The sequence below is a fragment of the Hippoglossus stenolepis genome, chromosome 9, assembly GCF_022539355.2.
Source record: "Hippoglossus stenolepis isolate QCI-W04-F060 chromosome 9, HSTE1.2, whole genome shotgun sequence".
Lineage (NCBI taxonomy): Eukaryota > Metazoa > Chordata > Actinopteri > Pleuronectiformes > Pleuronectidae > Hippoglossus > Hippoglossus stenolepis.
In genome coordinates this window covers 21,085,294-21,110,566 of record NC_061491.1, presented here as the reverse complement: position 1 = coordinate 21,110,566, position 25,273 = coordinate 21,085,294, and the positions used below count along the sequence as shown (strand labels likewise).

The window sequence follows — 25,273 nt, the reverse complement described above, 5'->3', positions numbered from 1 at the left end:
GTAACAAAGTTACGAAAATTAACAAAAAGTAACGTAAAGTAACGTAAAGTAATGTAACGTGAAGTAACGTGAAGTAACGTAACATAACGTGAAGTAACGTAACGTAACGTAACGTAACGTGAAGTAACGTAACGTGAAGTAACGAAAAGTAACGAAAAGTAACGAACAGTAACTAAAAGTCACTAAAAGTAACTAAAAGTAATGAAAAGTAATGTAAAGTAACAAAGTAACTAAAAGTAACTAAAAGTAACGAAAAGTAACGAAAAGCAACTAAAAGTAACGAAAAGTAACGAAAAGTAACGAAAAGTAACAGAATTAAAAGTAACGAAAAGTAACTAAAAGTAACGAAAGTAACAAAGTAACGAAAAGTAACGAAAAGTAACAAAGTAACGAAAAGTAACTAAGTAACAAAGTAACGAAAAGTAACTAAACGTAACTAAGTAACAAAGTAACGAAAAGTAACAAAGTAACGAAAAGTAACGAAAAGTAACAAAGTAACGAAAAGTAACTAAAAGTAACAAAGTAACGAAAAGTAACTAAACGTAACTAAGTAACAAAGTAACAAGTAACGAAAAGTAACGAAAAGTAACTAAAAGTAACAAAGTAACGAAAAGTAACAAAAGTAACTAAAAGTAACAAAGTAACTAAAAGTAACGAAAAGTAACAAAGTAACTAAAAGTAACTAAAAGTAACTAAAAGTAACGAAAGTAACTAAAGTAACAAAGAAAGTAACTAAAAGTAACAAAGTAACGAAAAGTAACTAAACGTAACTAAGTAACTAAAAGTAACCAAGTAACGAAAAGTAACTAAAAGTAACTAAAAGTAACAAAGTAACTAAAAATAACTAAGAGTAACTAAAAGTAACAAAGTAACGAAAAGTAACAAAGTAACGAAAAGTAACTAAAAGTAACAAACTTTAGAATATTTTTGAGCATGTTGAAGCCCTCAAAAAGCCCCTTCTTTTGCATGAATAATAATAATAATCCTTTCAATTTCAATAGGGCCTCCCACCGTCGGTGCTCGGGCCCTAATAATCACAATAGTAAAAATTATTAGCACACATTAGCTAAAGCACTATGAGAATAACAGTTTTTTGGCATTTGAAGATGTGATAGGATATCACACCACTTTTTAAAAAACTTATAAGAGAAATAAACAAAAAACTAGAATGAATCTGACTTTATTTCATTTCAAATCTTTTATATTTATTGTCTGCACTTGCCAGTGCCCTGGAAATTCCCCTTAAATTCCTTGTTCATGATTTTGTTTCTATTTCAGTCAATTTCCTATGATTTCAAACCTCTTTTACATGTATAAATATATTAATAATATAATTGTTCTTTATTTCAAATATTTACTATTTCTAGGTATTTTAAGATTTCACACAAATAAAAATAAATAAACCTCATGTTAAATGACTTGAGAAGGAAAACAAGTATTTGGTGGTTAAATATTTTTGATATTTCACCTGATGGTGGCGCCACATACACGTCTATGAGGAAATCATTAAACAAGAGAGGCGGGGTGCGCAAAACAGACAACTGTATTTATTATTGTTCCAAGTTATTTACATCTGTTGGTTTACAAAACGTGGAATGTGGTCAGAATCAGAGCGAACGTTTTCTCCGGCTCATGTGCAACAGGACGTTTTTATTTTTATTTTCTTGGCACACGGATGTGAAGTCAACTCTGTGTGTGTGTGTGTGTGTGTGTGTGTGTGTGTCTGTGGGATTACAGTACAAGTGCCTACTGTAAAATGTGCTTTGTGAGTTTTGTGCTAAATTTTGGCAGTGTCTTGCTTCATTAATCAATGTAAATAACAAAAAACACAACCAAGGCATGTAAAACAGAATCAAGAGAAATAATGCCTCAAAACCGTGTATGAAAGTGAGATTTTGTTGCTTCCCAGATGAATTCACGGAACAAGACCTCAGGTCTGCACGGCTGCTTCCCTTTTCTTTAGATGAAGCAGCATCCCTGGTGCTTCATATATACGTTTATAAAAGATTCACCACACCTGAAAACAGGGACCTGCTGTGTTGCGTCCGAGCCTTTGTCTAAAATATTAGACAGACAGACGCATAGAATCATTTTTTTTGAGAATTTCAAAGTGCAATATCTAAAAAAAAAAAAACATTTTCTAACAAAGAATCAAAGTGTTACAGTGAGAGGCAGGAGGAGAAAGTTCCTTCCATTTATATTAACACAATAAAACATCCCAGTGGAATAAAAGCAACTGGAGCATGTACAGTATGAAGAACATACATGATATCACTGCAGAGGTGGGCACCCCCATGGATTTCATGCTTAAATCATCAGGATCAGTGGCATTGTGAGAGGACTTGGTTAAAAACACGTATTAATTTCCTGCAGCTTCTTCTGGGAGCGTATGAATAATTTAGTTCTGACTGATGAGGCGTGAATCCACCTTTTCCATCATTTTTCCCTTGTGACTTCAATTTATAATCTAATATCCTTGAAAGCAGATTTAATCAACCATGTCTGTGGCTTCACTTCAGTATTATTTATTCTCCTCTGGCCTCTGTTAAATTGTTGTTCTACTGGTTTATCTTTTTTATCAACTGTTAGAATTTTCTGTTTTGTCAGCAGTTTAACTTCTGTCAATGTTTCCTTGAGCTACTGTTAGGGATGCAGAAATTATCAATTTAAAGTTTTCTCTCACAATTTCTTATCTGAGAGAATAAAGGATCCATTTTCCTAAAGAGTTACGTCACCCACTAATACTGATATTACTCCACATCAGTGCCCACCATCACATACAAACAATCAGACATGCTCACAGGGGACCCTCCTTCCCGACGCTTTCATCCGTCAACACTGATTCGTCCACATCGCTGTGAAAAACAAAACTGTGTCTCTTCCGCTCCAGTGGTACCATTAACCTCACTCGAGGCGGCAGGAGGAGATGTGAAGGATTGGGTGGAGAGGGGGGATGTTGAAAAGAAGAGTGATGGAGTGATGTGTGGGCGGCTGGAGATAATCTCTCAGACACCACAAGGTGTCGTGTTGCCATCTCCGAGATGGTTGCTATGCAACAGCATTCTTCTGAGTCTTCCTCCGGATGGTAACTAGGTTACCCCAACTTAGTATCATCCTGTTGGTGTTTTGCTGTGTTTTAAATGCAAAACCGTGTCCCTCTTCCCTTTTGGTCTTTAACTTATACCAGCTGGTTTGACCAGGGTCCAGTGTGCCCCCCACCACCACCACCACCCAGGCTGGGGAGGTGTTGAGAGGTTAAACCAGTTCATCCAGCAGAGTGCCTATGCTGTGGTGCTGCTCGGGGGGGCCGGCTATGGGTTTGTTGCACATGGGGCAGACGCAGCGAACCTCCAGCCACTTCACCAGACACCTGAAGAAGAACACACACAGGAGAAGTATAACAGAGAAGCCAAACTGAGGGGCCTCTTTTACACCGAGAGATTATCAGGAGATTCCTCTTACTCATTTTCACATGATGCACTGATCGGAACAACTCGTGACCTTTTACTTAGGAAAAGCACTAATGTTACATATATACAGTTAAAATGAGAGAAGAGGAATGTAAAAGTATTATCAGCTAAATGTACCTGTTTGTGTTCCATGTTTTTTGTCTATTTGTTGCATATATTTGTTGTTTTCTACTATTTTTATGGTGTTGTTTTATTTATGTGAAGGCTTTTGCGACTTTGCTCAGGAAATTAGTTCGACACTAACTAAACTTTATTATTAGCTTATAATTTACTTTATAATTTGACTTCAGTTTACTACTGAGTTATTGAGCATGTGTTTTGTATTTAGGCAGAAAGGCAGAAAGTGGAGAAAATTCCTCCACCGATTCATAATTTATTGCGCCTTTCTACGAAGTTTGTTGCATATTTGTTTAGATACTTTTTGCGTAATAAACAAAAGACACCTTGTCACATCCTTGGCGTACGTTACTACCCTGGGGTCTAATCACCAGGCACATTAGTCCCTCCTGACTGATATGTCCAGATTTTCTCTGGGAAAAACAGGCTCCACCAAAATATAACACAGTTTATAAACACCAACCCATGCTTCCTTCTCAATATATCAACATACACAGTGAATGCTGGGAAACCCTGCAGTCATGACCGCTCCTCTCAGCCTGATAAGCATCGAGGAGGAAATATAAAAATATAAAATATATAAAAAGGAATGAATCTGAGCCCCGTTGATTAAGACTTCATACAGTCAGAAAAACACATCTGTCCATCTTTTCATCACCGAATGAATCATTTTCACGTTAACAAGCCCAGACAGGGGCAAAGCGGTAAGAAGAGCTCCCCTGTACTCACCTCCTGTGGAAAGCATGTTGGCATGGCAACACTCCCAGCTCGTCCTTCACTTTGAAGTCCTCCAAACACACGGCGCATGTCTGCTGCGTGAGCGACAGACGGAGCGCACAGTCGTTTGATGAAATTACCAGTAACAGTTTTAAGTTGTCAAAGACATCAGTGCAGATGTTCTGTGCATGTTAATCACGTTCTTACCCCGTGAAGATTCAGCTTTTTTGGATCTCCTTTTAAAACTACCTGTAGGAGGAACAAAAAATCATGATGGAGAAAGATGTTTTGATTTTATTTAGACCTTAAGATGTGGTACTATGGACGTATTGGGTCTTGATGTCAGGCTTACCTCCCTGTATCCAAACCGCTCACTCTGGGCTTGGTGTCGTAGTTTGCTGTGGATGAAAAGAGATCAACACTAATGAATAACTTTGCAACTTTAGAATGTGTATAGTTCTCAATCAACCACAGTTTCTCATACGTGTTTACACTGATGGAGGAAATAATCAGATCTGTTACTCATTGCAAAATTAACCAAACACAAAAGTGCTGCAATTATGTTTTTTATGAGAAAACCAGTGGTGTAATGGAACAAAGTGCATTTACTCATGTGCTCTGCTGAAGTACTTGATACTTCTACTCAACTAAATCAATACTTATTATTGATTTGGCTGATTATGAATTGACATTCAAAACCTGATTATTACCGTTATACACTATACCTAGCGTTAGTTAAAATTAGCACCTTAACTAACAGCAACAGTAAAAATGCTATTTGTACACCCTTGTGAGCTAAATAAATGTTTCTGCTATATCTGTATTTAAGTAAAATTGTAAATGCAGAACTAGTACTCATAGTAGTATTTTTACATTTCAAAAGATACAAAAATGTTTTAAAAAGTACAGAGACTGTCAGAAGAAAGTACTTAAACCTGAAGTAACTAAAAATCTTAATCTAAAGTAAAGTAACTTGCAAGTATAGCTGAGTAAAAACTTACGTAATACTCTCTGAAATGTAGAGGATAAAGTACCATGGCGTTAGATTAACTTAATTACAGTACCTGGGTAAATGTAGTGACTTTCCATAAGAGATAATATTGTTTGTGTATTCATTTAAGTGTTAAACAGCAGCTCATTGGATGAAGGTTCAGATTTGAGTATGTGTGATTAGTTATGTGCGTGCAACTGAAGCTGAGAGTTGACCTAGTTCATGGACTGTCTGTTCTAACAGCTACAGTGGCCACACATACATGGACAAATATGTTTCCTCTGCAACTACACACATTGTTGACACACCTAAGTAATCAGGAGAGTGCACGCACATGCAAACACACACACACACACACACACACACAAAGACGGATAATGACTATGTTGCCTGCTTGAATCTCTGCACCACCCCGACCAGCAACAATGGAGAGGAGGAGATCTTTATCACTTGACAAGCTGTGTCTGTTCAGGCAGTTATTTTTGGCCTCTTGTTTTTACACGACTAAACATAGACTCATATGTCTATCGCTGCTTGTGATTCAGGGCCTGAAACCAAATGCGAGAACATCTGAGATGAGAGGTGAATGTTTTTTGTTTCGGTATTATGTGATGTGATCCCACTCGAAATAGAAAAAAAAAATCTCAATGAGTCAGTGGATAAATTAAGAAAATGACAGCTATTCGTTGTTTTTGCGATTCGGTTTATTGTTTACACTAATTGCTGCGAACAATCCTCCGCGTAGAACAATGTGAGGATACACATTTTACATGTGCAGAGGTTTCCCATGCCTGGAGAATGATGCGGGTGAAGTGGGTGAAAGGGAGACATGGCGGAGCAGTTCACTGTTCCAGCTCAGCTATTGTGCCCAGTTTGCAAGAATAGAAAATCCTGCAGACAGCTACTATTGAGCAGTTGTTACTGAATGAAGGAACAATAGCATTGAAGAGGTGTAGAGTGAATGATATACAGTAATAATAGGTGCAGAAAATTTTAACTGCAACCAAAGCATTTGCTGTTTTTCTACAAACAAGCACAGCAGCTAATTAACCGTTCGACCAATCAGGGGCCGGGACTGACGGGTTGCAATGTAAACATGAGACTACTTATCCCTCGCTGTTTAACAAAGAGACTCTGAGACTTGAGATTTCTAATTTCAGTTTGAAACCGACAATTAAAAATTAGGGTTTAAACTTTTACTTTTATTAGACAGGTTCGGTGCTTCACTCATGGACACAACATCTCCACAAATTTGGCACAAGCGTTCACTTGGACTCAAGGATGAACTGATTTGAATGTCGTGGTCAAAGGTTAAGGTCGCTGTGACCTCACAAACACATCTGTGGCTGTAGGAACATGATATCTCAAAAACACCTGGAGGGAATTTCTTTAAATCTGTTACAAACGTTCAAATGGACTCAAAGATGAATTGCTTGTTTATGAAACCTCTTTAAAATGTCCTTTTTTATATTGCCTTATGTTGCTTTTACAATTAATCACAATAGCATTTACATTGTATGAAAAGCACTTGTTGTTAAAATGTGCTGTACATATAAACTTGCCTTGCCTTAAATTTCCCAACAGACTTAAAAACACAGATTTAACCAACTTAATATTTGTCTCCCTCCTGATAAGCTACCATCTCTCTGTCTCCGTTTTAATACGTGTCAGTAGATGCCTCCATGTAGATGTCAACTGTTAGTTTATTTGCTCATGTCTCTGTTTGTCCTCCAGTCGTCTGCAGGTCAAACAGTTCCTTGTACGAACATTCCCAATGTCCCGGAGCTGCAGGAAATTTGAGAGCTACTTCTAATTATGAGATGTGTGACTGGGCACAGTGACCAGTCATGTTTCCTGTTGGCTCGTGAACAGACGTGAAGGAACTGCCCGTTACTTTGGGATATGCACTCGCAGGACATTTCACAGCTCCAGTCTCAAAGATCAGTGACAGTAAATAATACTGGTCAGTGAATTTATTTGTGGAGAGGCAGCTTTCTATCACTGTGCTCTCAGTCCGTGTGCCATCTGGCTGAAAACACCCTCCGCTTGCCCCCCTGCACCTTGTGCTTCTCAAAATATCTCTCCCACAGTGCGAACACTGTTATAGAAGTTTGGGGTGTAATTATATATATGATATTTTTGCTGTGTGCGTTTGGCATCTGTGTGGTTTTGCACTCTTGTACATTGCAGGTGCTGCTGTGTAAACGCCCACTTATCCAGCGTTGGAAGAAACGGAACAGACCATGTGCGTTCAGCAAACCTCTCTCTAAACTCAACGGATTAATTCAAACTTTATAAGATTGCTGCATTAATTTGCAGGAGGAATCCTCACACAGAAGAAAAGGGACGGACTTAGATTTTTTCCGACATCGCCGACTCCTGGATACGCAGGATTTAGAGACGGACCCGTCTGAGAGCGATAATAGGAAACCTGCTCCCAACAGAGAATGGCATTCATTGCTCAGTATTCATCAGATGAATCACCCGGTCTATAAATGAATTCTCAATCACACTCCCACCCGAGACTACCTTCAGCATGTTAATGGGGCTGAAAGGAAGTGACTCATTGCTTATGATTCATAGGCAAGTGCATTAAAGGGAGAGAGAAAGGAGGAGGAGCCAAGCTTTTCCTGATGGAGTTGATGGTCAATTTAGTGGCGAGGAAAACAAAACACGGATGATTACAGAGCTGACCTCAGCAAAACCAGCCGATCAATCAAAGATGGATCCTGGGATGAGCTGTGCTTTTATGATTTCTGACACTTTTGTCAATATTTTTCCTTTTAGGCACCAACTTCAGTTTAAAAATATTCAAATTATACATATTAAGCAAAAATTTAGCTTCATAATTTAAAATTGGGTTATTACTTGAAAAGGTTTTCATGCTAATGGTTCAGAAAAATAGTGTCAACGTGCCAGACTTGCTGCTCGGAATGTAGCGTATTTTTTAACTGTGCAGGATTTTTACACACTATAGTAAAGAGAAACTTGAAAAAGCATAATAAGTTTACTTTAAGAAACAACAACATACAGTACTTTAAGTTTTTTCTGCAGCTGTAACTGTTTACTGGTCAAAATTGCCTTCTCCTCATAACATCTTTATCAGATGGAGTTTTATATATATATGTATTTAAAATATTGTTTTTTTCTGACGACCTTACAGACTCATTTGTATTTGCTATCTGTATTTCACTTGGTGCAATTATTATAATCAAAGAATAATGAGCTGCAAAGGAGGAAAATGTACAGAATTGAGCCAAAGGTTCTTCACACCGGCTGAACACCAGCTACCAGTGTTACTGACATTTGTATTGTGACGTTTCCATTTTCATTTTACTGTGTTTTTCAGACAGCACTTGTCTCTACAAGCAACAGACATTTGAGGAGAATATCCAAATCCTATTTTACCACTTTAGGTAATTTGCCAAATACAGATTCTCAGTCTTCTAAAGACAGCGGGGGAAATAAAACGAATACTACTGCAGGTGTTGTTGTTGCCTGATGAGGTTTCATACAACACCAATGTTGGGTTTTGTGTACTCCCACTGTTTGCTGTGTGTATTTCGAGCTGAGTTTCTCTGCTCAGTTTCCCTCACTGCTGTCCTCACACATTGTGACGGGCTTGTTTCCCGTTGCCTCATATCCTGTCCTTCAGGCACAAACGTCGCCTCAGCTCATCGGGGAGTTCACAGTCAGCAGCAGGAGAGGTCACCCTGTTTCTCTAATGGTTTTTTATAACGCCCTCCCTCCCTCACTGTGTTTCTGTGCTGCACACACACACACACACACACACACACACACACACACACACACACACACACACACACACACACACACACCGCACACACACACACACACACACACACACACACACACACACAATCTCCCTACTGTAGAGGTTTTGCAGAACAGCAAAGTCAGTTTGTCACTACGTCACACACCAAAATATCTCAAAACGAGTGCACAGATTGACATGAAATTTGTTGCACACAAGTATGTTTGTCTATCTGCTTGTGCAACAACATGTACGTGCATCACAGACCATTTATTAAATGTGTCTATAGCTGCTTGCATAGACACTTATTTTCAAAGCTGCGTTTTTGATCCTTTGGTTCATTTCCCCATCGTTACAATTCATTGGGGAAGATCTTAACACAGAAGTTGTGCACAGATGCAGAACAACCACGCCAGCACCCTTCAGAGGAAGTTGTCTCCATTCGGTCACAAAAACCACACTGACCCGACTACACTGTCTCCTGCAGGATTTAGCTAAATGGTCAAATGCACAATGCCTGTTGGGATGTGGATAAGCATCGGCGATAGTTGCCAGCAGCTGGATAAAGAATCAAGGTCTGACTTACACCCCTCCATCTTGATAGTTACTGCAGATGTGGCCTTCATCAGGACCTTCTTCCTGTGGGTTTTTGTTGTTATGGTTTGTTAAGAATCTCATATTTCTGTTTGGGTCACCCCTCACCTGATGAAGTAACAGCAGAAGATGAGGCTCAGGATGAAGACGAAGATGCCCGTCCCGAAGATGACCATGTAGATGTTCAGAGGCAGGTCCTGGAAGGTGATGGGCGGCATGGTGCACGACTTGTTGGCGTAAACCAGTCCCAGACCACAGAAGCACCCTGAACAGAGACGACGGCAACATTTAAAAACACATTAAAGGGAAGAGGAGGGGAGGACTGACGCTGACTAATGCAGAAATGTTTCAAAACACAAGTAGACGCGACTGCACACATATCTCTTCTCGCTCATACTTCCTTTGTTCCGTGATATTCATGGGCAGCTGCGGGTCAGACCTGCAGCTGTGTCCGTTTCAAATGGAAGCAAAACATTAGAGCTTCAATCACACTCGAATACACAGACAAAAAGGTTGTGGTTAAGGGGTAGAGAAAGACGGCCACTGCACCCCTGTGATGGTGAACGAGTCATTTTCTTTTACTTAAACATAGAAAACAGTGTTAATGCGGTATCCAAGCAACTGTGTCGCTCTGCACGGCGTCTTTGTCTGATGTGGTTCATTAAAATAGACGAGAAAGTAGCGGTCAGACATCGATGAAAACTATTATTAATACTATTATTATTATAAATTATATTTAGTAAATGTACAAATTAAATATCTTTTCACACTCTTAAGAATCAGAAGGTGCAATTGGATTAAAATAGCACCATTAAATATCATCTTAGAAACACAATGTGGGTAGATTCAGTATTCTGGTTCATGGAGGTGATTCTATCAAAGTGAATTACAGACGAAGCAGCCTGATATTTTCACTTCTTGAACTGGCTGCTTCGCATTGAGCTTCACTCCAGACAGATGGTTTCCCCATTACAAGTTCCCTCCCTCGTCTCATCCGTCTTCCTTTACAGCTACGCTGCTGTGCGTGAGTGTTCGTTTTTTCCAGGAAACAGAAAAATCACTGACACAATATCCCATGACATTGGAGAAGTTGCAGTATGTGTGCATTTTACAGCATTTGGCAAGTTGTGCGTGTTGTGTTATTTATCGTGTATGAGACGAAACATGTATTCCCCCATATCAAAAGAACAAAGTGAGAGGCTCAGGCTGAAAATGTAAGAGTTGTGCATTAGTCGGAGATACAAAGAGCCCACTTGTGATTTGTGTGAGTGTGCATGAGTAATGAGAAGTCAGTATCAGGAAGTGAGAGGGGGCTTTGTGAGATCGGGGTCACATTAACCCAGTGGGGCGATAGTGAGTCGGAGCGAACCCGGGACTCGTCTCTTTCTGCTGATACGAACCTCTCCGAAGGCCGCGAGCAACCGAGAGCAGAGAGAGTCTCACACTCCACAGCAGCAGATTTCTGATTAGCCCGCCTTCACCCAGAGACAAGCTGCTGATCAGTAAAAGCAGCCTGTGTATTGTTTAATCATCATACAGAGCTCCACAGTGTTGGCCTTCTAAACCACACAGCAGTCTGTCACACAAACTGCACCGTGCTAAACTGCACTAAAACAATTTTAAACACAAAGACAAAACGTGCGGATAAATAGGAGGACAGACAGAAGGACAGATTGGTAAATGATGGACATATGGTTGGGTGATGATATATAGAGAAATGGACAAAAGGGCCGATTAATGATGGACAGATGGAAGCAGAGATGATGCATGAGTGGATGGTGGATGGATGAAAATTGATAAATGAACAAACGGATGGACAGAAGCACCGATAAGTGAATGAAAAGACAAATGGATGAATGGATGAATGAATGAAGTCACTTTGACAGATGATGGAAATACAGATGATGCATGGACGTGGATGGACAGAGGGACAGGGATTGATTAATGGGTGGAGAGAATGATAGACTGACGAATGGATGAATGGATGCATGGAGACAAACAGAAGTATGGATAGAAACATAGCAGGATAGATGGATTGAAGAAATGCAAGAACAGAGGGACAAACCAATACAAAGAACTGGTGGATTAATTAATAACGAACAGATGGATGGATGGATGGACAGACAAGTGAACAAAGAGATGAATGGATGAATAGATGATCCGATAGAAGTAGATACTGACGAATGAATGGATGATGGACGGACAGACAGATGGATGGACAGACAGATATCAGGATGAAAGAGGAGACTATTAAGAAGGATGGAGACATTTACCCAGTTTCATTTCGCTGAGATGACTGTTGTTTTCTTGGGGCAGGTGTGTGATTGATTCCGGTATTTCTCGACTCTGCTACAGGCAAAGTAACACGTTGACATTTGTGTTTGACATTTCTCCCGCCTCACAGTGGAAATTGCAGCACGGGGAGGATCAATACCTCCCGCCTCTTAGTTCCACTCACATAGAATGAGCAGTGATGCTCCATTAATCGAGGCTCTTCATTGAAAGCTGCGCGTTCAAGTTCCACCTTTTAATAACTTCTCTCAGGAGAGGGGATCGTTGACAGAGACATGGACGATTGCCTGAACCTGCGTCAGCAACAACGTCATCACGACAGAGTAAACTCAACACAAACGGATCAAAGCACATGTGCAGAGCTGGAGCCAGGATCTTAGAAACACCAAGGACATGAGTCCTAACACTCATTCCTCCTAAACGAATGTTTGACTAGTCACCAACCAAAAGAAAAATACTATCTGCGGTGGTAAACACTGAAAGGTTCAAATCCCAGTTCACCTGGGTACCCTTTGTCAGCTGCATGGGATTGGCTCCAGCTCCCCCTGGCACCCTCAAAAGGGTAAGACAGAGGGATGGATGGATGGATAGATGGATAATCTTAAATTAAAGAGGGTACATCAGTGTAGGGCCCTGTGTCACATTTCACAAGTGTCTACAGACTCTTCCTCTTCCCCACATGCAGTCACATGTTTAGATATTAGGTCAGCATAAAACTAACACGTGAACCATGTGCATTATTTAAAAAAAAATCCTTTTTCGTGAAATCAGCTCCTCCATATTCTCGGAATATCACTGAGGGCATGACCTCCGTGTCCACGAGCGTAGCCGAACACATAAAGACGTGACCATCAAAACAAACAACCTCATTTTCTCTCTATCACCTTTATATTTGTCGCGCAGTCTGCTTCACAATGATCATCATCAGACAAAGAGACATGAGACGGGGGGGACGCACATGTCTCTGCTCCGTCTGTATTCATATCAGTGCACAGCTGACGGCACCAATCATCTGTGAAGCTGCTGCACTCACAATCCAAACACGGCTCATTTATATTCAAGTCTTTACGTGTGTGTGTGTGTGTGTGTGTGTGTGTGTGTGTGTGTGTGTGTGTGTGTGGGCTCATCATGTCACGACACACGTCTCTCTCCTCCACCTTTGTGTGCGTGGAGAGCAGACAGCTATACGTGGTATTTTGCTTTGGGTGGAGCTCTGTATGACCACTGACCTATATATTGGCAACACTCAGGAGGCGCCCCGTTGCCATGGCGATGAGAGTCGCAGATGCAGAAAAAGGGGATGAGGGCTAGCCTGCGAAAGTTCTCATGTCGAGGACGGAGAGGAACGGAGGTGATGGGCAAATGTGACAGGTTCTCGTGTTGTTGCTCGAAAAAGGCAGGAAAGTCCCTCAGTGATTTGACGGTGCTGTAAAATACCTCGAACATGGCAGCGTCCCTGACAGCTCCTGTGAGATGCCTGGTGGGGTTTTGTCCTATATACGCCGCGCTCACACAAAGCTGCTGCTTCTTCGCCGTCGTTCCGCTGCTGCCGCTCACACTAAAGGCAGAACTTCCCATCAAATATTCAGCAGTTCACATGAGGGGGAAACACTCAAGGCATGCCTGCATGGCTGCTGGCTGCAGTTTTCAGAAAAGGAAAAGCAGGTCGGACTTAAAACTCCCCCATCACATGCATGGAGGTGCCACACATGCACAATGATGTACGGCCGCGGATACATGCAGAGAGCAGACGCTCAGCTGCTTGATGTTGCTTTGTTTTTCCAGCAGATTTACATTCTTTGATACTGTGTGTGTGTGTGTGTGTGTGTGTCTGTACTATTTCCCCGATGAATAGCAGGGGAGTAGAGCAGCACAAAGGGAGCGATTGTTCATGTCTGAACACCAACAGTCCAGCGAGGAGGCTGCTGCACTCAAACAGGCAGAGTCAGAGGGAAAACACCTCTAATCCATCATCTCCACCAGGTCTCGCCGTGACAATGACCCACTGATGCACCGATTCACCGCAATGAAAGGTTTCGCTTTTATTTTTGTTAAAGCGCGGGCCGATGCACCTCCGACACACACACACACACAACCGAGCGTTTTCAAACACGACGGAGAAGCTGTTTGGACTTTTCAAGATAATTTGTACGAGGTCAAGAGGAGTGTGAGCGAGTCACTTCAGATGGAGGCCGTCAATGTAAACAAGATTACCCACAGAGTCAAACGTTACACACAGAGCACAATGACAGGCCTTGTGTGCCTCGCAATCGGGATTAATCTAGAAGGAAATAAAGGGCTCTATTGATTAAGCAGTCTCTTTATTCTACTAGTAAATACACACATTGATTAAACATTTAGATTATCAGTGTTTTAACATATTCTTGATAGCCAAGAAATCCAACCTTTACTATTAGCCTGGATTGTTAAAGGGATACCATTTAAGTGGATTTATAAGCACGAGCCTGTATAAAGCAAAACACACACAAAATGGTTTACCACACACTAATGAATCAGCCAATTAATCCTTTTGTCTATAAAATTTCAGAAAATTGTGAAAATATCATGTTATAATCCAGCGCTGGGCAATAAAACAAATATTGCTATATCATTTTCATCTATATATTACAATATAACAAAGATTAAATGTATATCGATATATATTTTTTATGCTTTGTGCAAAAACTGTGAGGAGGTATAACAATTGATCGACCTCAAATGTGTAAAATATTTAGCTGTTTCTCAAGTGGTTGTCATATAAGAGTTTAAACACACAACCTTCACTCAGAAGTAAACATCATTCTTTAACGATAATGTGACATTTATCGTGATACTTTTAAATATCGACTGATATTACTGCTCGTTTTTTGTTTGTGTACAATATTTGGCCATACGGCCCAGCCCTGAGGTAAGTTTATAAGCAATATAGTATTTGTATAGTAGCATTAGTAGTAGTATTTATTCAATAACATTTTTTTTTTTAATTGGTACATTAAACACTATAATTTTATTTTTGGTCTATAAAATGTTGTACCATTAAAATGAATAGATGGCACAGATATTCTGTAAAGACTGTAATGACAAAGATTTAAATCCTGAGAAGCTGCAAGAAACCAGAGACTGAGGGGATTCAAATAAAGTTTTTCAAAAGAATAAGGTGCTTTAAACTTACTGTCAAGCATCACTTGAGACTTAATATAAGGGATTTTATTTATGGTGTGATTTCCTTCACACTGGAAATGTGTAGAAAGCCACTGTGGTGATTCTGTAATCTGTCAACCTTGAGAGACTGACTCCTCCGAAATAAACAGACAGTGTTGGAACACATTCATCCCAGAGGCCTGAGACAAACACTCCCACTAAGATATAAAATGACCGCTCACCGTTACACCACTGAAACGGGTGCATCAATGCACCAGAGGTGTGGGGGGAGAGTCCTCGCCGGCGGGATCCGATGCGTGTTTACCAACAAGCCGCAGCCGCCTGTGCAGATGGTCGATGTTGATGATGGTGGAGGTGGTAATAAAGCGGAGCCAGACACCAGTGAGCCAGCAGCGCAGAGATGATCGAGACAAAGGCACCTGTATGAAAAATAAACGGTGCGTAAAAGACGAACAAAAAACGTGCGTAAAAAGGCCAAAGTGTATGTCACATTATTGATGCGCTGCAGATTGAAAACGAGGTGATCCCCCTCTGCTCCGGTCCTCAGTGCGTCTGCTCTGACTCTGTTATTATTAATAGACTGAATGGAAGCGTGACCCAGCAGCAGCATCTGTGGGAGAGAGAGAGAGAGAGAGAAACTGGAGCACTGGAGCCTCCTCATCCCGCCCCCGTCAGCACCGGACTGACGTGCGCGCCGACCAATCATCGGTCTGCCTGCGTGCGCGTTTGTTGTGACTGGCTGCGTGTGCTTTGTGCCACCGAGCATCGTCATCATCAGTTTCCTAATGAATGCATGTTTTACAGACTAATAAATCAAAGGATAAAAACCAGGGGCGAGATTTACAAAGAAACACTGAGGTTATGAGTCCAGGGCCGGATTAACCCTCTGAGGGGTCCTGGGGCTAAAATCAGCCGTGTGGCCCACTTTTCCCCCCTTTCTTTCTATTCATCCATTATCTATAGGCCTACTGCTTAATATGTGGGGGTCACCGGGCAACTGGGGCTAATCCCAGCTGACAAGGGGTGGGTGGTGGGGTACACACCGGACAGGTCACCATCATAGGGTCAACATACAAACTACTATTCACAACTGTGGCCACCTGACCTGCTAAACTGTGAGAAAACTGCACAGGCCCCTGGGATCAGGTTCGAACCCAGGCCCTTCCTGCTGTGGGGACAGTAATCTGAATATTTCTTGGTTGTTGGTCAGACAAATTAGAGACATTTGAAAATATCCCCCTGGGCTTTGAAATGATTTAAGAAAAAATAAAATAAAAATGTATAAATCAATAAATAATAATCTTCTGAGAAAGATGGTGTGATATTATTGTCCTTGATGTCTTTTAAACAAGCAGTGAGCTGAGACTGTTTTGTCAAACACTTATTTATTGACCTAAAAGTTGTGAAATATAAACAAGTGTAAACAACACTGGAGCAGAAACATCTCCACAGCGTAACAGACATGCACTGTACTGAACAGCAGACACACACAAACACAGCTGTTACACACAGATCTGGACTCAAGGGCCATGTTGCACAATAAACTGTCCAGAAAGGTTTGTTTTGTTCATCCACAGAGTGACACACAGAGTCAGAAGAAGTAGAGCTGCTCATATCCTGTGATGTTTCCAGCATAGATGGGCGTGTAGCTGTAAATCAGTGACGAGGCCTCTTCCTCAGGGTCAAACCGATGTGAACTTCTCCTTCCTAAACGAAGCAGAAGTGAGATCAATGTAAATAACATATACACGAGGAGAAAATCTGTAAAACAAACTGTACTGTAAAAGTCTTGACTATAATATTTGTGTTATCTTGAGCATAATCTGGATGAATTAAAGTGGGAAACTACACCTGTATGAAAGGTGTTATACAAATAAACATACAAATAAAGTTTGATGGATTATTGAAAAGTATCTTGTAATTGTTGGTCTGCATTTCTAAATCCAGAAATTAAATCCTCTATAATGATGACGTTATATGTAATTTAAGTTGCAATATCAATTTTTACTGGGATATTTAGATATAAGCATGAGTGAATGTAAATCACTCACAGTTATCTCATAGTAACCAGGGATTTTAAGGGGCCTTGGTGTTAATACTAACTAAAAAAATCTCTGACAGTTGCCAAATATATCTCATGTCAGAGTATTTATCGTCATATCCTGTGAATATAATTAAGACCCAATGATAGTGACTAGTGATGATGACCTGTGCTTTTCATCTTACCTTCATTGACAAAGAACTGAGCCAGCAGAGACGATAACTGGACAGCGTGAGGGGAGTGAGGAAAGTTCTTCTTTCTGTTCCACTGAAAACGATTCACCTCCGGGTGCCACTGCACTCCGTAGAAGGGATATCTCTTTCCTGGTGGGGAATAATTAAATATGCCGTTATTACAACCCCATTGTAGAGCAGGGATTAAGTTTGTGAGTATAAATAAAATAATCTTGTAACCTTCTATGGTTGAGACAAAGTGGGCTCCGTTTTCAGCAACGTTTGTAGACAGGAGGGAAAAGAAATTTCTCAGCTTGGCGTTTTCCTGGAAGCTCTGGAAGAACATTTATTCAAGTATTACAATATGATTTAAATACTCCATGTTTTATGTAATAGTAGAGATTTTTTTAGGTTGCTTCATGAGCGGATTGTCTCTGATTTCATTTCTCAGAGCAATGACAAGACAAAACCTCAACATGGAAAGTGAAACAAGGTGCGCAGTGACACTTCTTCTTTACCTCTACTGTCAATCCATAGTTGTGGAAATTACCAGTCAGTGGTTCGTGGGTCAAAATCTTCATAAACTCCTCAGAGAAACCCTGGAACATCCGGCTGGAGTGGGCCTCTGCAGGGAAAACACCCTGTGATCAGCAACTTGACTCTACTGACACTAAGTGGTATAATTCAGTACACACAGTACCTCTGGAAGTTTTGCTAAACAATCAAATATTAAACCTTGAGTCTATTTAAAACATGTTCCTTGTACTTTAGTAATAAAACATGCACACATAAAGACGTCCACAGTAATGTAGTGATCTATTACCTGTGGTCAGGTTGAGGGGCAGTGCTATGTTCTCTGCTGTGGTGTTTGTCAGCAGATTTTTACCGGCCACCAGAACAGTCAGGAGCTGCAGGCCCATGCATGTGCCCCAGATCGGGAAGAAGTCCCCCGCGTCGTTGGCCTTTGGAACACACAGAGTCAGAATTTCACTTCTCAGGACAATTCAGGACCAAAATCTTATTGATGCAATGACAGAAAAACTATATTATTATGTAATTATGTAGTGTGGTGCTGATTACTGGGAAATAAAAAAAAAAGAGAAGTTCTGTTATCTGAGTTTTGTTAGTCGTGTTGATCTTTTTGACTTATAGAGAAATTTCCTTTTAAAAAAACTTCTATTTCATTGATAATAGAATTTTTACTCTCGATATATGTTGAGTTGTACATTTGGAGACAGGTTTTGAATTATTTCATGTTCAGAGGACCTGCTGTGCACTAACTGAAAGATCATACTTCAGTGTGATGGGAGATCATTTGTGTTTATCCATGAAAATCTAGAAGCACAAGATAAGAATAGTAGCAACTATTTAAATATAGTCTATTTAACTACTCATTTTGAAATGGTATGAGGCTGAAAAATATAAAGTTCCCTTAAAATGAATTCAAACTTTATACTGAACTGCACAAGACTGGAGTGAATTCGCTCTTTTCATACGATATACTTCAATAGACAGACAAAAATAATATTTAAAATAATTATTCAGTAGTACAAACCTTCAAAGCGAGTCTATAAAAAATCTTCGCCACCTTGGCAAAGTCTGACTTCTCCAAATCTACAGCTCCTCCGATGAGAAGCAGACTGAGGAGACATCAAACGGTCAGAGCAGGGAACTGATGTCGTTATTGTGTTTATATATGACATATACAACACATTTGCAGTTATATACTGTGACTCACCCATTTATCTGGTTGAAGATGTTTTCATATTCAGCAGCAGTGTGAGTCAATCTGCAGACACAACAATGTTAACTATATTATTTTACATGCAGGAAAAAAAGGCGACAGAAAATCCAGGGTTAACATCACCTACATTATGTGATTCACGGCTCCATGGAAACTGCATTTATGCTTTTTCATAAGAGATATCGTCCTCAAACAAATGTGTCTAATATTCCTATCTGAAGTATCACTGTCAACATTTCTATTCTGTAGATTTAGAAATTTGGGCCAGTGCCTGATCCCTGAAAATTAATAATTTTAAAACTCCAGGTAAATTCCGTCCACATTTACTGTTGCAAACACCACAAATGAAGAGGACTCCACCTGATCGGCATCACTCTGCTGCCTCCGGACTCGGCGTACTTCACGTAGGACGAAGGTATGAAGGTTTCCCCCCAAGGTTTCAGGAAATCATCTGAAACGATCTGAGTCAAAATACCTGCGGGACAAAAGCACCTGTGACTGGTCTGAAAACAGAACCTGCAGATAAGGTTTTGTTTGATACTTTTCTTTGATGTTTGTTTGATCCAAACTTCTTTTTATGACCCTGATACTGACACTGGATTCCACTCACCGATCACTGGTCTGTCGTTCAAAGCCTCCTGGTTGAGTGCAGTCGGCATAGCTCTGCTGCTACAGAGGCAGCCGACGAGAACAAAACACACAAATGATGAAAATCCCACGTTGGACATGTTTTCCCCTCAGTCTCCACTGATCGTTTGAGGCTGAATCGAGTGTCTGGTCCTATAGCGAGCAGTTACTTATGAGAGAAGCTGCAGCACACGGATATATATCGAGCCAGAAGAGGATATAGTCAGGACAGGGAAGTGAGGAATTCCCAGGTTTACATGCGATGACACATGTCCTGAACATGCCAGTTGACTGCTGAGGCAAACACAAATGTTCTGCTGACAGAGTCGGACTTTCTGGCAAAATTCTGATCGGTTAGTTTGCAGGAAGTAATGCAGCTTCGTGGATCAGAGGTGGGTTGTGAAAGAAGGGTAAAACAATTTATAGCGTGAGAACGTTTGAGAGTGCAGCTCAGTTCGCACGGCACATTGGAGTCAACGTGCAGTCAAACTGGTTCCACTGTAAAAGAAGAGGCAGGTACTTTACTGCATGGGTGTGCACAGACTGAGAGCAGTGCATGTAATAGATAGCGTCCTGGTAACAGAGGTCAAATGTCTTGTAACAACCAAGAAACACACTGATGAAGACTGTGGAGTGTCATTAAAAGATAATAAGTAGACCTTGAGTTAGTCAGATATATATGAAGTTTATGAAAGAAAGAAGAAATTAGTTGATCAATAGGGACTTTGGGGCACGATTACACTTTGAGTGATTTTTGGCTGTTGTAGATTTTTGTTTTCCAATTCTCACCTGGACGGGACACTCTGGATCCTTGTTGTTTTTGTGATGATGAATAAGAATACCTGGTTAAAAATGTGACTTTGAGTTTTGATGTTTCTTTTATTGTGAATCAGACACTGATTTGTTTTCAGGTCACAGAGGAAAAAGAAACAGGGTCACTAGTTTGTCTCCAGTGTTTCTGATCCAACCACAAGGTGGAGACAAAGGACATCATTCATACACATACATAACCATAGATTGTGTATAAAGATGGACGACATGACAGCTCACCAAGAGTAAAGCCAAAGCATCTCGATCGCCCCCTGGTGGCGGGATGCGGTACGGGTCACATCATTATCAAGTTGGATTCGTTGATTGACAGCTGATACCGTGTTGCGATTGGTCCCCTGATCCTACGGCACAGACTCTGGCTCCAAATGACGTACTCAGGCTCAAGATGGCAGTGATCGTATCAGGGATAGTTTAGCTTGATTACTAGATAGTTGGTGGAAGTAGAGAAGCGTCCTCCATCTTTATCTACAGTCTATGTCGTGAACCAGTGGCTGCTTTGACAAATTATAGGAAATAAAAATATTATTAATAATTATTATAATATAATATCCAAATATTAGTGACAGTCTTTAGCAATTATTTGTACATCAAATCCTTACATATTAAAAGACATATTACTGTGACACAAACAAAGTGTAACATATCACATCAGTTCACTGTGTGTCTCATATTCAGCATTAAAAAAAACTAATATTCAGGTTTCCCAGAGTGTATCCTAACTTTGTAATACTGTCCGTTAAAAGAGGTTCACTGTTATTCTGACAGCGTCTCTCCAGACTCCAGCTGTGCAACTTCATATGTTACAACATCAGTTCATTGTTATCCACTGCTTTGGTCCTTTCCGCTGCAGTGGTCACCACCTTCAGAGGAGTTCAACTTTTTCTGTCTTTCTCTGCAAAAACAAGAAATCCATGAAATCAAATGAGTAATCTGACACATCAGAGCATCATAACACAGTGAGATATTTAAGTCATATATGTTAATGGTGTTGAAGAGTTCATCCAAGGGTCTGTACCTCCATGTACACATTAATATATATATATTTTTAATTCAAATTATTCACAGCCAACAAAGAAAACACAAAAAATTACTTATTACTTCAGTATAATTTGTTGATGATGAATTGTTTTATATTGCTTGCAGCGAACTGGCTTCAATTTACATCTGCTTCACTGAAAGATGTGTGTAGTCTCGACTGTCTTAAAGAAAACTGTAACTATTGAGTCAGGCAACAGAACTGAGAACGAGATTTTATAGATGTACCGTACTATCTCCCTGCAAACCAGTAAGGTGTCAGAATTGAATGTCAGAATTTTGTCCAATAATGCAAAGAGAAACTGATGCAAGACTCACTCAGAACTGAAACAGATAAATAATTGATAATAAGAAAATAAGAAAGATAAATAATTTGTGACTTGTTGTGAGAGATCTCCAGAGAAAAAGCTATTATCTCTAATACTTACCCCCGAGTCTGTCTATTTCCTGACAAACATATTCACACACAGCGTCCAGCAGTTCGTCTTTTGGCTTCAGTCCATCCAGAATCACTAAAGAAACAAATGCTGAACATATAAGAGACATGCTCCAATAATCACAGACCCACTCCCATCCACACACCCTGAACTGAACAGTATCTTTGACTGGACTCTCACCTATTCCAGACACCATGCTCTCCATCTCCCGCCGGTTCTTCAGGTACATCGGCCACACATACCTGTCAAAGTAACCAGGAGGATCAGGAGGGGTGTACACCCGGGAGCTGTCAATCAAAGACAGCAACAGAGAATATGAAAATATGATGTGTGTTTATTGCAGCTCAACGAAAACAAAATCCATTACGAGGAACAGAAAACAGTAAATTCATTTGTTTGATGATAAAATCTGACACCTTCGTCTCCTCTTGCAGACGTCATATGGAATTTCCAGGAAGAATCTTTTGTCAAATAGATCATTCAGAGGCCTGGGAAGGTAAACAATAAACACACACACACACGATAAAATACATATAATATTTATACATACAAACAAAAATGTTTTTGGCAAATGTCAGATTTAGCATATTCAGCTGATTAACAATTATCTAATTATTATTTTAGTTTTGCCAGTATTGTGTAAGAAAACATTGAGCCTGTATAATACACTATTCCAAATTATTTATAATTTTGAAATCATTATGATAATGATTGAAATAAACGTGGTGACTGATTCCTGTCTCGTGTACCTGTGGTTGAAAATGAGGAATCCCTCGACTATCAGCACACACACGTCGGTCGGTGTCGTCGCCTCTGGGTTCAGGTCTCGCTGCCTCAGGAACGACTCAGGATCTCTTTGCCACGAGTGGACCTCGCTCATCATCGTGTCCATGTGGAGAGCACTGAGCACTGAAACCCAGCAGCGACGCTACATGAGCACAAACACGTTCTCAGAGACATTTATACACTCTTACTCATTTATACGATTTTTCATCTTGTGACTGAATGTAAAATCTTGAAGAGATCAAATCCAGAGTTATCACTTTTGATTTGTGATAAATATCTATTTGTATATTGTGCTTACATTTTATTCTATTTCATTTATTAACATTGCTCAAATTGCCAGGAATAAATCTGGTGGACGGATCTTATACTGAACTGTTATGTCCTTGTTTGGCCTTACAAGTAGTCATTTTAAATATATAATGAAAATACCCATTTGTAATTTTTTAACCCCCTGAGGTTACTGAACTCCCACTATTTTTCTGAAAAAAAGACCAAGGACATGATCTGTGTCCTTAACAGTAGTAGTTACCCTCCTGCATCCTTCCATCAGTCAAGGTCACAGGGCAGATTGGCACAAATGATTGAAGACAAATGTAAACAAAGCGATTCCCTCAGGATCTAATTGGTCTAAATCCAAACCTTTTTGCGACTTCAACTTAAAAAACCAACAATCGAACAAAGTGTCCTCACTGTCATATTGCTTGAAGCCATTGTTGTCCACCGGCACGACCGAGTCCTCCTGGAGAATGAAAGGATGCACTGGGATCACTCAAACTCTCCAACCTGCAGCAGGTGTGAAAGCTGTGATCTGACCTGAATCTTTACCTTAAAGTATGAATCCTGTGCTATGAGGCAGCTGTTGGGTATGAGCTGGTGCAGACTCTTGGACAGAGTAGATTTCCCCCCATTGGTCATCCTGGAAGACATTTATTTATATCACCTGTCAGCAACTTGAAAGCTGCACAGATGTCAGGAAACTGATTTCTCTGACTGGACTCTGTTACAGTGACTTTTCTCTTGGAGTACAACTCTTATCAGTGTCCGCCACATGGATGTCACGTGTTGTGGTGCTGTATTGATCTGGCTGTGTCTCGTATGCCCCCCCCACTAAAGTACAAGGAACATGGTTTAAATAGACTCAAGTTTAGACCAATGTGTAATTTAATAGTGTGAGGTTAATACATGTTTTACTGCATCTCTGTGTCTCCCTGTATTTCCCTCTCACACAATGAAACAGTTCAGAATCTCAAACTGACTAAATAAAGTAGGCTCATTGTTAAGAACACAGATTTACTCATGTTATGCTTTTAAGATCCTTTGTGACAACAGCACATGAGCATGCATGATTGTACCTGAGGTGTATAATGGTAAATAAATCATAAATGATATGCATTGAAGGAAGATCGACACAGCAGCACGTTCACGTCCCATCATCCTGACTTACCCTCCCACTCCCACCACCAGTGTCTTCATCTCAGCTCGTTGTGTTTTCTCACTGCAAAGTTGCTCAGATGTGAAGCTGATCAAACCTGATAACTTGACAGATTATGTGCAGATTTAACTCGTGCACGTCTTTCTCTGCAGCTCCTCCGCTCCGTGCTCCCGCTGTTCCGCTACTGATCGCTCCTCATTCGCTGAGGGAGCGGCGACGTCACTGTCACGTCACTCGCGACCTGCGAGCAAAAAGTGATATTAGTGATGCAACCGAATGACGTAACAAATGAAAAGAAAGGAAGGAAGAAAGAAAGAAAGAAAGAAAGAAAGAAAGAAAGAAAGAAAGACAGAAAACTGTTTAAACTGAAAGATCAAGGTTTACGGACAAAAACATCACTATTGTTTTTTAACAAATTACAGCAGTGATAACAGAGTAAAGGTAGAATAAATTAATTAATAAAAAATGTAATGAGTTAAATAAATTTGAATAAATTAGATTTATTCTATTTTTATATATTTTGAACAATATCTTTATTTTAAGTAAAGTACGTAGCACGTATTATCAAATTGAATAAAACAATTCCTAACAAAATATGATCAAAATCCTATGTAAAGTAAATATGTAAAATTCTCTTGGATAATAGAGTTCTTGCTACAACATTACCAAAACATTCTGGAACCTTCCTTGAATAAAAAATAAAATATATATATTTTTACTTCATGAATCTAGAAATATGTACAGTCTTTTGATGACCTTATACTTAATCAAATAATGCATAATCCATCTATCTATCTATCTATCTATCTATCTAATCTTTATCTATCTATCTATCTTTGATTGCTCTCTCTCTCTCTCTCTCTCTCTCTCTCTCTCTCTCTCTCTCTCTCTTTTATTGCTCTCTCTCTCTATCCATCTATGTATCTTTTTTTGCTCTCTCTCTCTCTCTCTCTCTCTCTCTTCTATCTATCTATCTATCTATGTATCTTTTATTGCTCTCTCTCTCTCTCTATCTATCTATCTTTTATTGCTCTCTCTCTCTCTATCTC

The 25,273-nt window shown here is 40.0% G+C and overlaps 3 protein-coding genes across 5 annotated transcripts; all 3 read right to left on the bottom strand.

Annotated features, from left to right (window-relative positions):
* Positions 1-1,525: 1,525 nt before the first annotated feature.
* Positions 1,526-15,751, bottom strand: rnf122 (ring finger protein 122). 2 transcript variants are annotated; one of them, XM_035165996.2, is made up of 6 exons: positions 15,340-15,751; positions 9,773-9,929; positions 4,657-4,702; positions 4,512-4,553; positions 4,317-4,396; positions 1,526-3,370 (listed from the first exon to the last, which is right to left on the bottom strand). In XM_035165996.2, the coding sequence occupies exons 1-6, from the start codon at positions 15,362-15,364 to the stop codon at positions 3,256-3,258; spliced, it is 465 nt and encodes a 154-aa protein (XP_035021887.1). In that variant the 5' UTR covers positions 15,365-15,751; the 3' UTR covers positions 1,526-3,255. The 2 variants fall into 2 exon arrangements, with proteins under 2 accessions (XP_035021887.1, XP_035021886.1); XM_035165995.2 differs by having other exon boundaries at positions 4,317-4,399; positions 15,340-15,750.
* A 735-nt stretch (positions 15,752-16,486) lies between these two features.
* LOC118115064 (gamma-glutamyl hydrolase) lies at positions 16,487-20,390 on the bottom strand. The gene is made up of 9 exons (XM_035165992.2): positions 19,687-20,390; positions 19,437-19,551; positions 19,071-19,121; positions 18,888-18,972; positions 18,156-18,294; positions 17,851-17,957; positions 17,573-17,666; positions 17,345-17,482; positions 16,487-16,825 (listed from the first exon to the last, which is right to left on the bottom strand). Exons 1-9 carry the CDS (start codon positions 19,802-19,804, stop codon positions 16,710-16,712), a joined length of 963 nt encoding a protein of 320 aa, XP_035021883.1. The 5' UTR covers positions 19,805-20,390; the 3' UTR covers positions 16,487-16,709.
* A 172-nt stretch (positions 20,391-20,562) lies between these two features.
* Positions 20,563-25,079, bottom strand: nmrk1 (nicotinamide riboside kinase 1). 2 transcript variants are annotated; one of them, XM_035165994.2, is made up of 8 exons: positions 24,237-25,079; positions 23,618-23,708; positions 23,483-23,531; positions 22,756-22,915; positions 22,423-22,494; positions 22,187-22,248; positions 21,998-22,081; positions 20,563-21,426 (listed from the first exon to the last, which is right to left on the bottom strand). In XM_035165994.2, the coding sequence occupies exons 1-8, from the start codon at positions 24,263-24,265 to the stop codon at positions 21,407-21,409; spliced, it is 567 nt and encodes a 188-aa protein (XP_035021885.1). In that variant the 5' UTR covers positions 24,266-25,079; the 3' UTR covers positions 20,563-21,406. The 2 variants fall into 2 exon arrangements, with proteins under 2 accessions (XP_035021885.1, XP_035021884.1); XM_035165993.2 differs by having other exon boundaries at positions 22,187-22,293; positions 24,237-25,078.
* Between the last annotated feature and the right edge of the window lie 194 nt (positions 25,080-25,273).

What these genes read in the sequence shown, in the direction of transcription:
- rnf122 (XM_035165995.2), bottom strand. Translation starts at nt 15,364, where the DNA reads ATGCACCCGTTTCAGTGGTGTAACG. An exon ending in CCCGTTTCAGTGGTGTAACG is followed by an intron (nt 9,930 to 15,339) that starts GTGAGCGGTCAT and finishes GTCTCTGTTCAG; the next exon opens with GGTGCTTCTGTGGTCTGGGA. An exon ending in TTCTGCTGTTACTTCATCAG is followed by an intron (nt 4,703 to 9,772) that starts GTGAGGGGTGAC and finishes TTTCATCCACAG; the next exon opens with CAAACTACGACACCAAGCCC.
- LOC118115064 (XM_035165992.2), bottom strand. Translation starts at nt 19,804, where the DNA reads ATGTCCAACGTGGGATTTTCATCATTTGTGTGTTTTGTTCTCGTCGGC. An exon ending in GCCCCTCAACCTGACCACAG is followed by an intron (nt 17,958 to 18,155) that starts GTAATAGATCAC and finishes TTTTCCCTGCAG; the next exon opens with AGGCCCACTCCAGCCGGATG. An exon ending in ACTATGGATTGACAGTAGAG is followed by an intron (nt 17,667 to 17,850) that starts GTAAAGAAGAAG and finishes ATGTTCTTCCAG; the next exon opens with AGCTTCCAGGAAAACGCCAA.
- nmrk1 (XM_035165993.2), bottom strand. Translation starts at nt 24,265, where the DNA reads ATGAAGACACTGGTGGTGGGAGTGGGAGG. An exon ending in TTCCTCATTTTCAACCACAG is followed by an intron (nt 22,495 to 22,755) that starts GTACACGAGACA and finishes TTACCTTCCCAG; the next exon opens with GCCTCTGAATGATCTATTTG. An exon ending in GAGCATGGTGTCTGGAATAG is followed by an intron (nt 22,082 to 22,186) that starts GTGAGAGTCCAG and finishes TTGTTTCTTTAG; the next exon opens with TGATTCTGGATGGACTGAAG.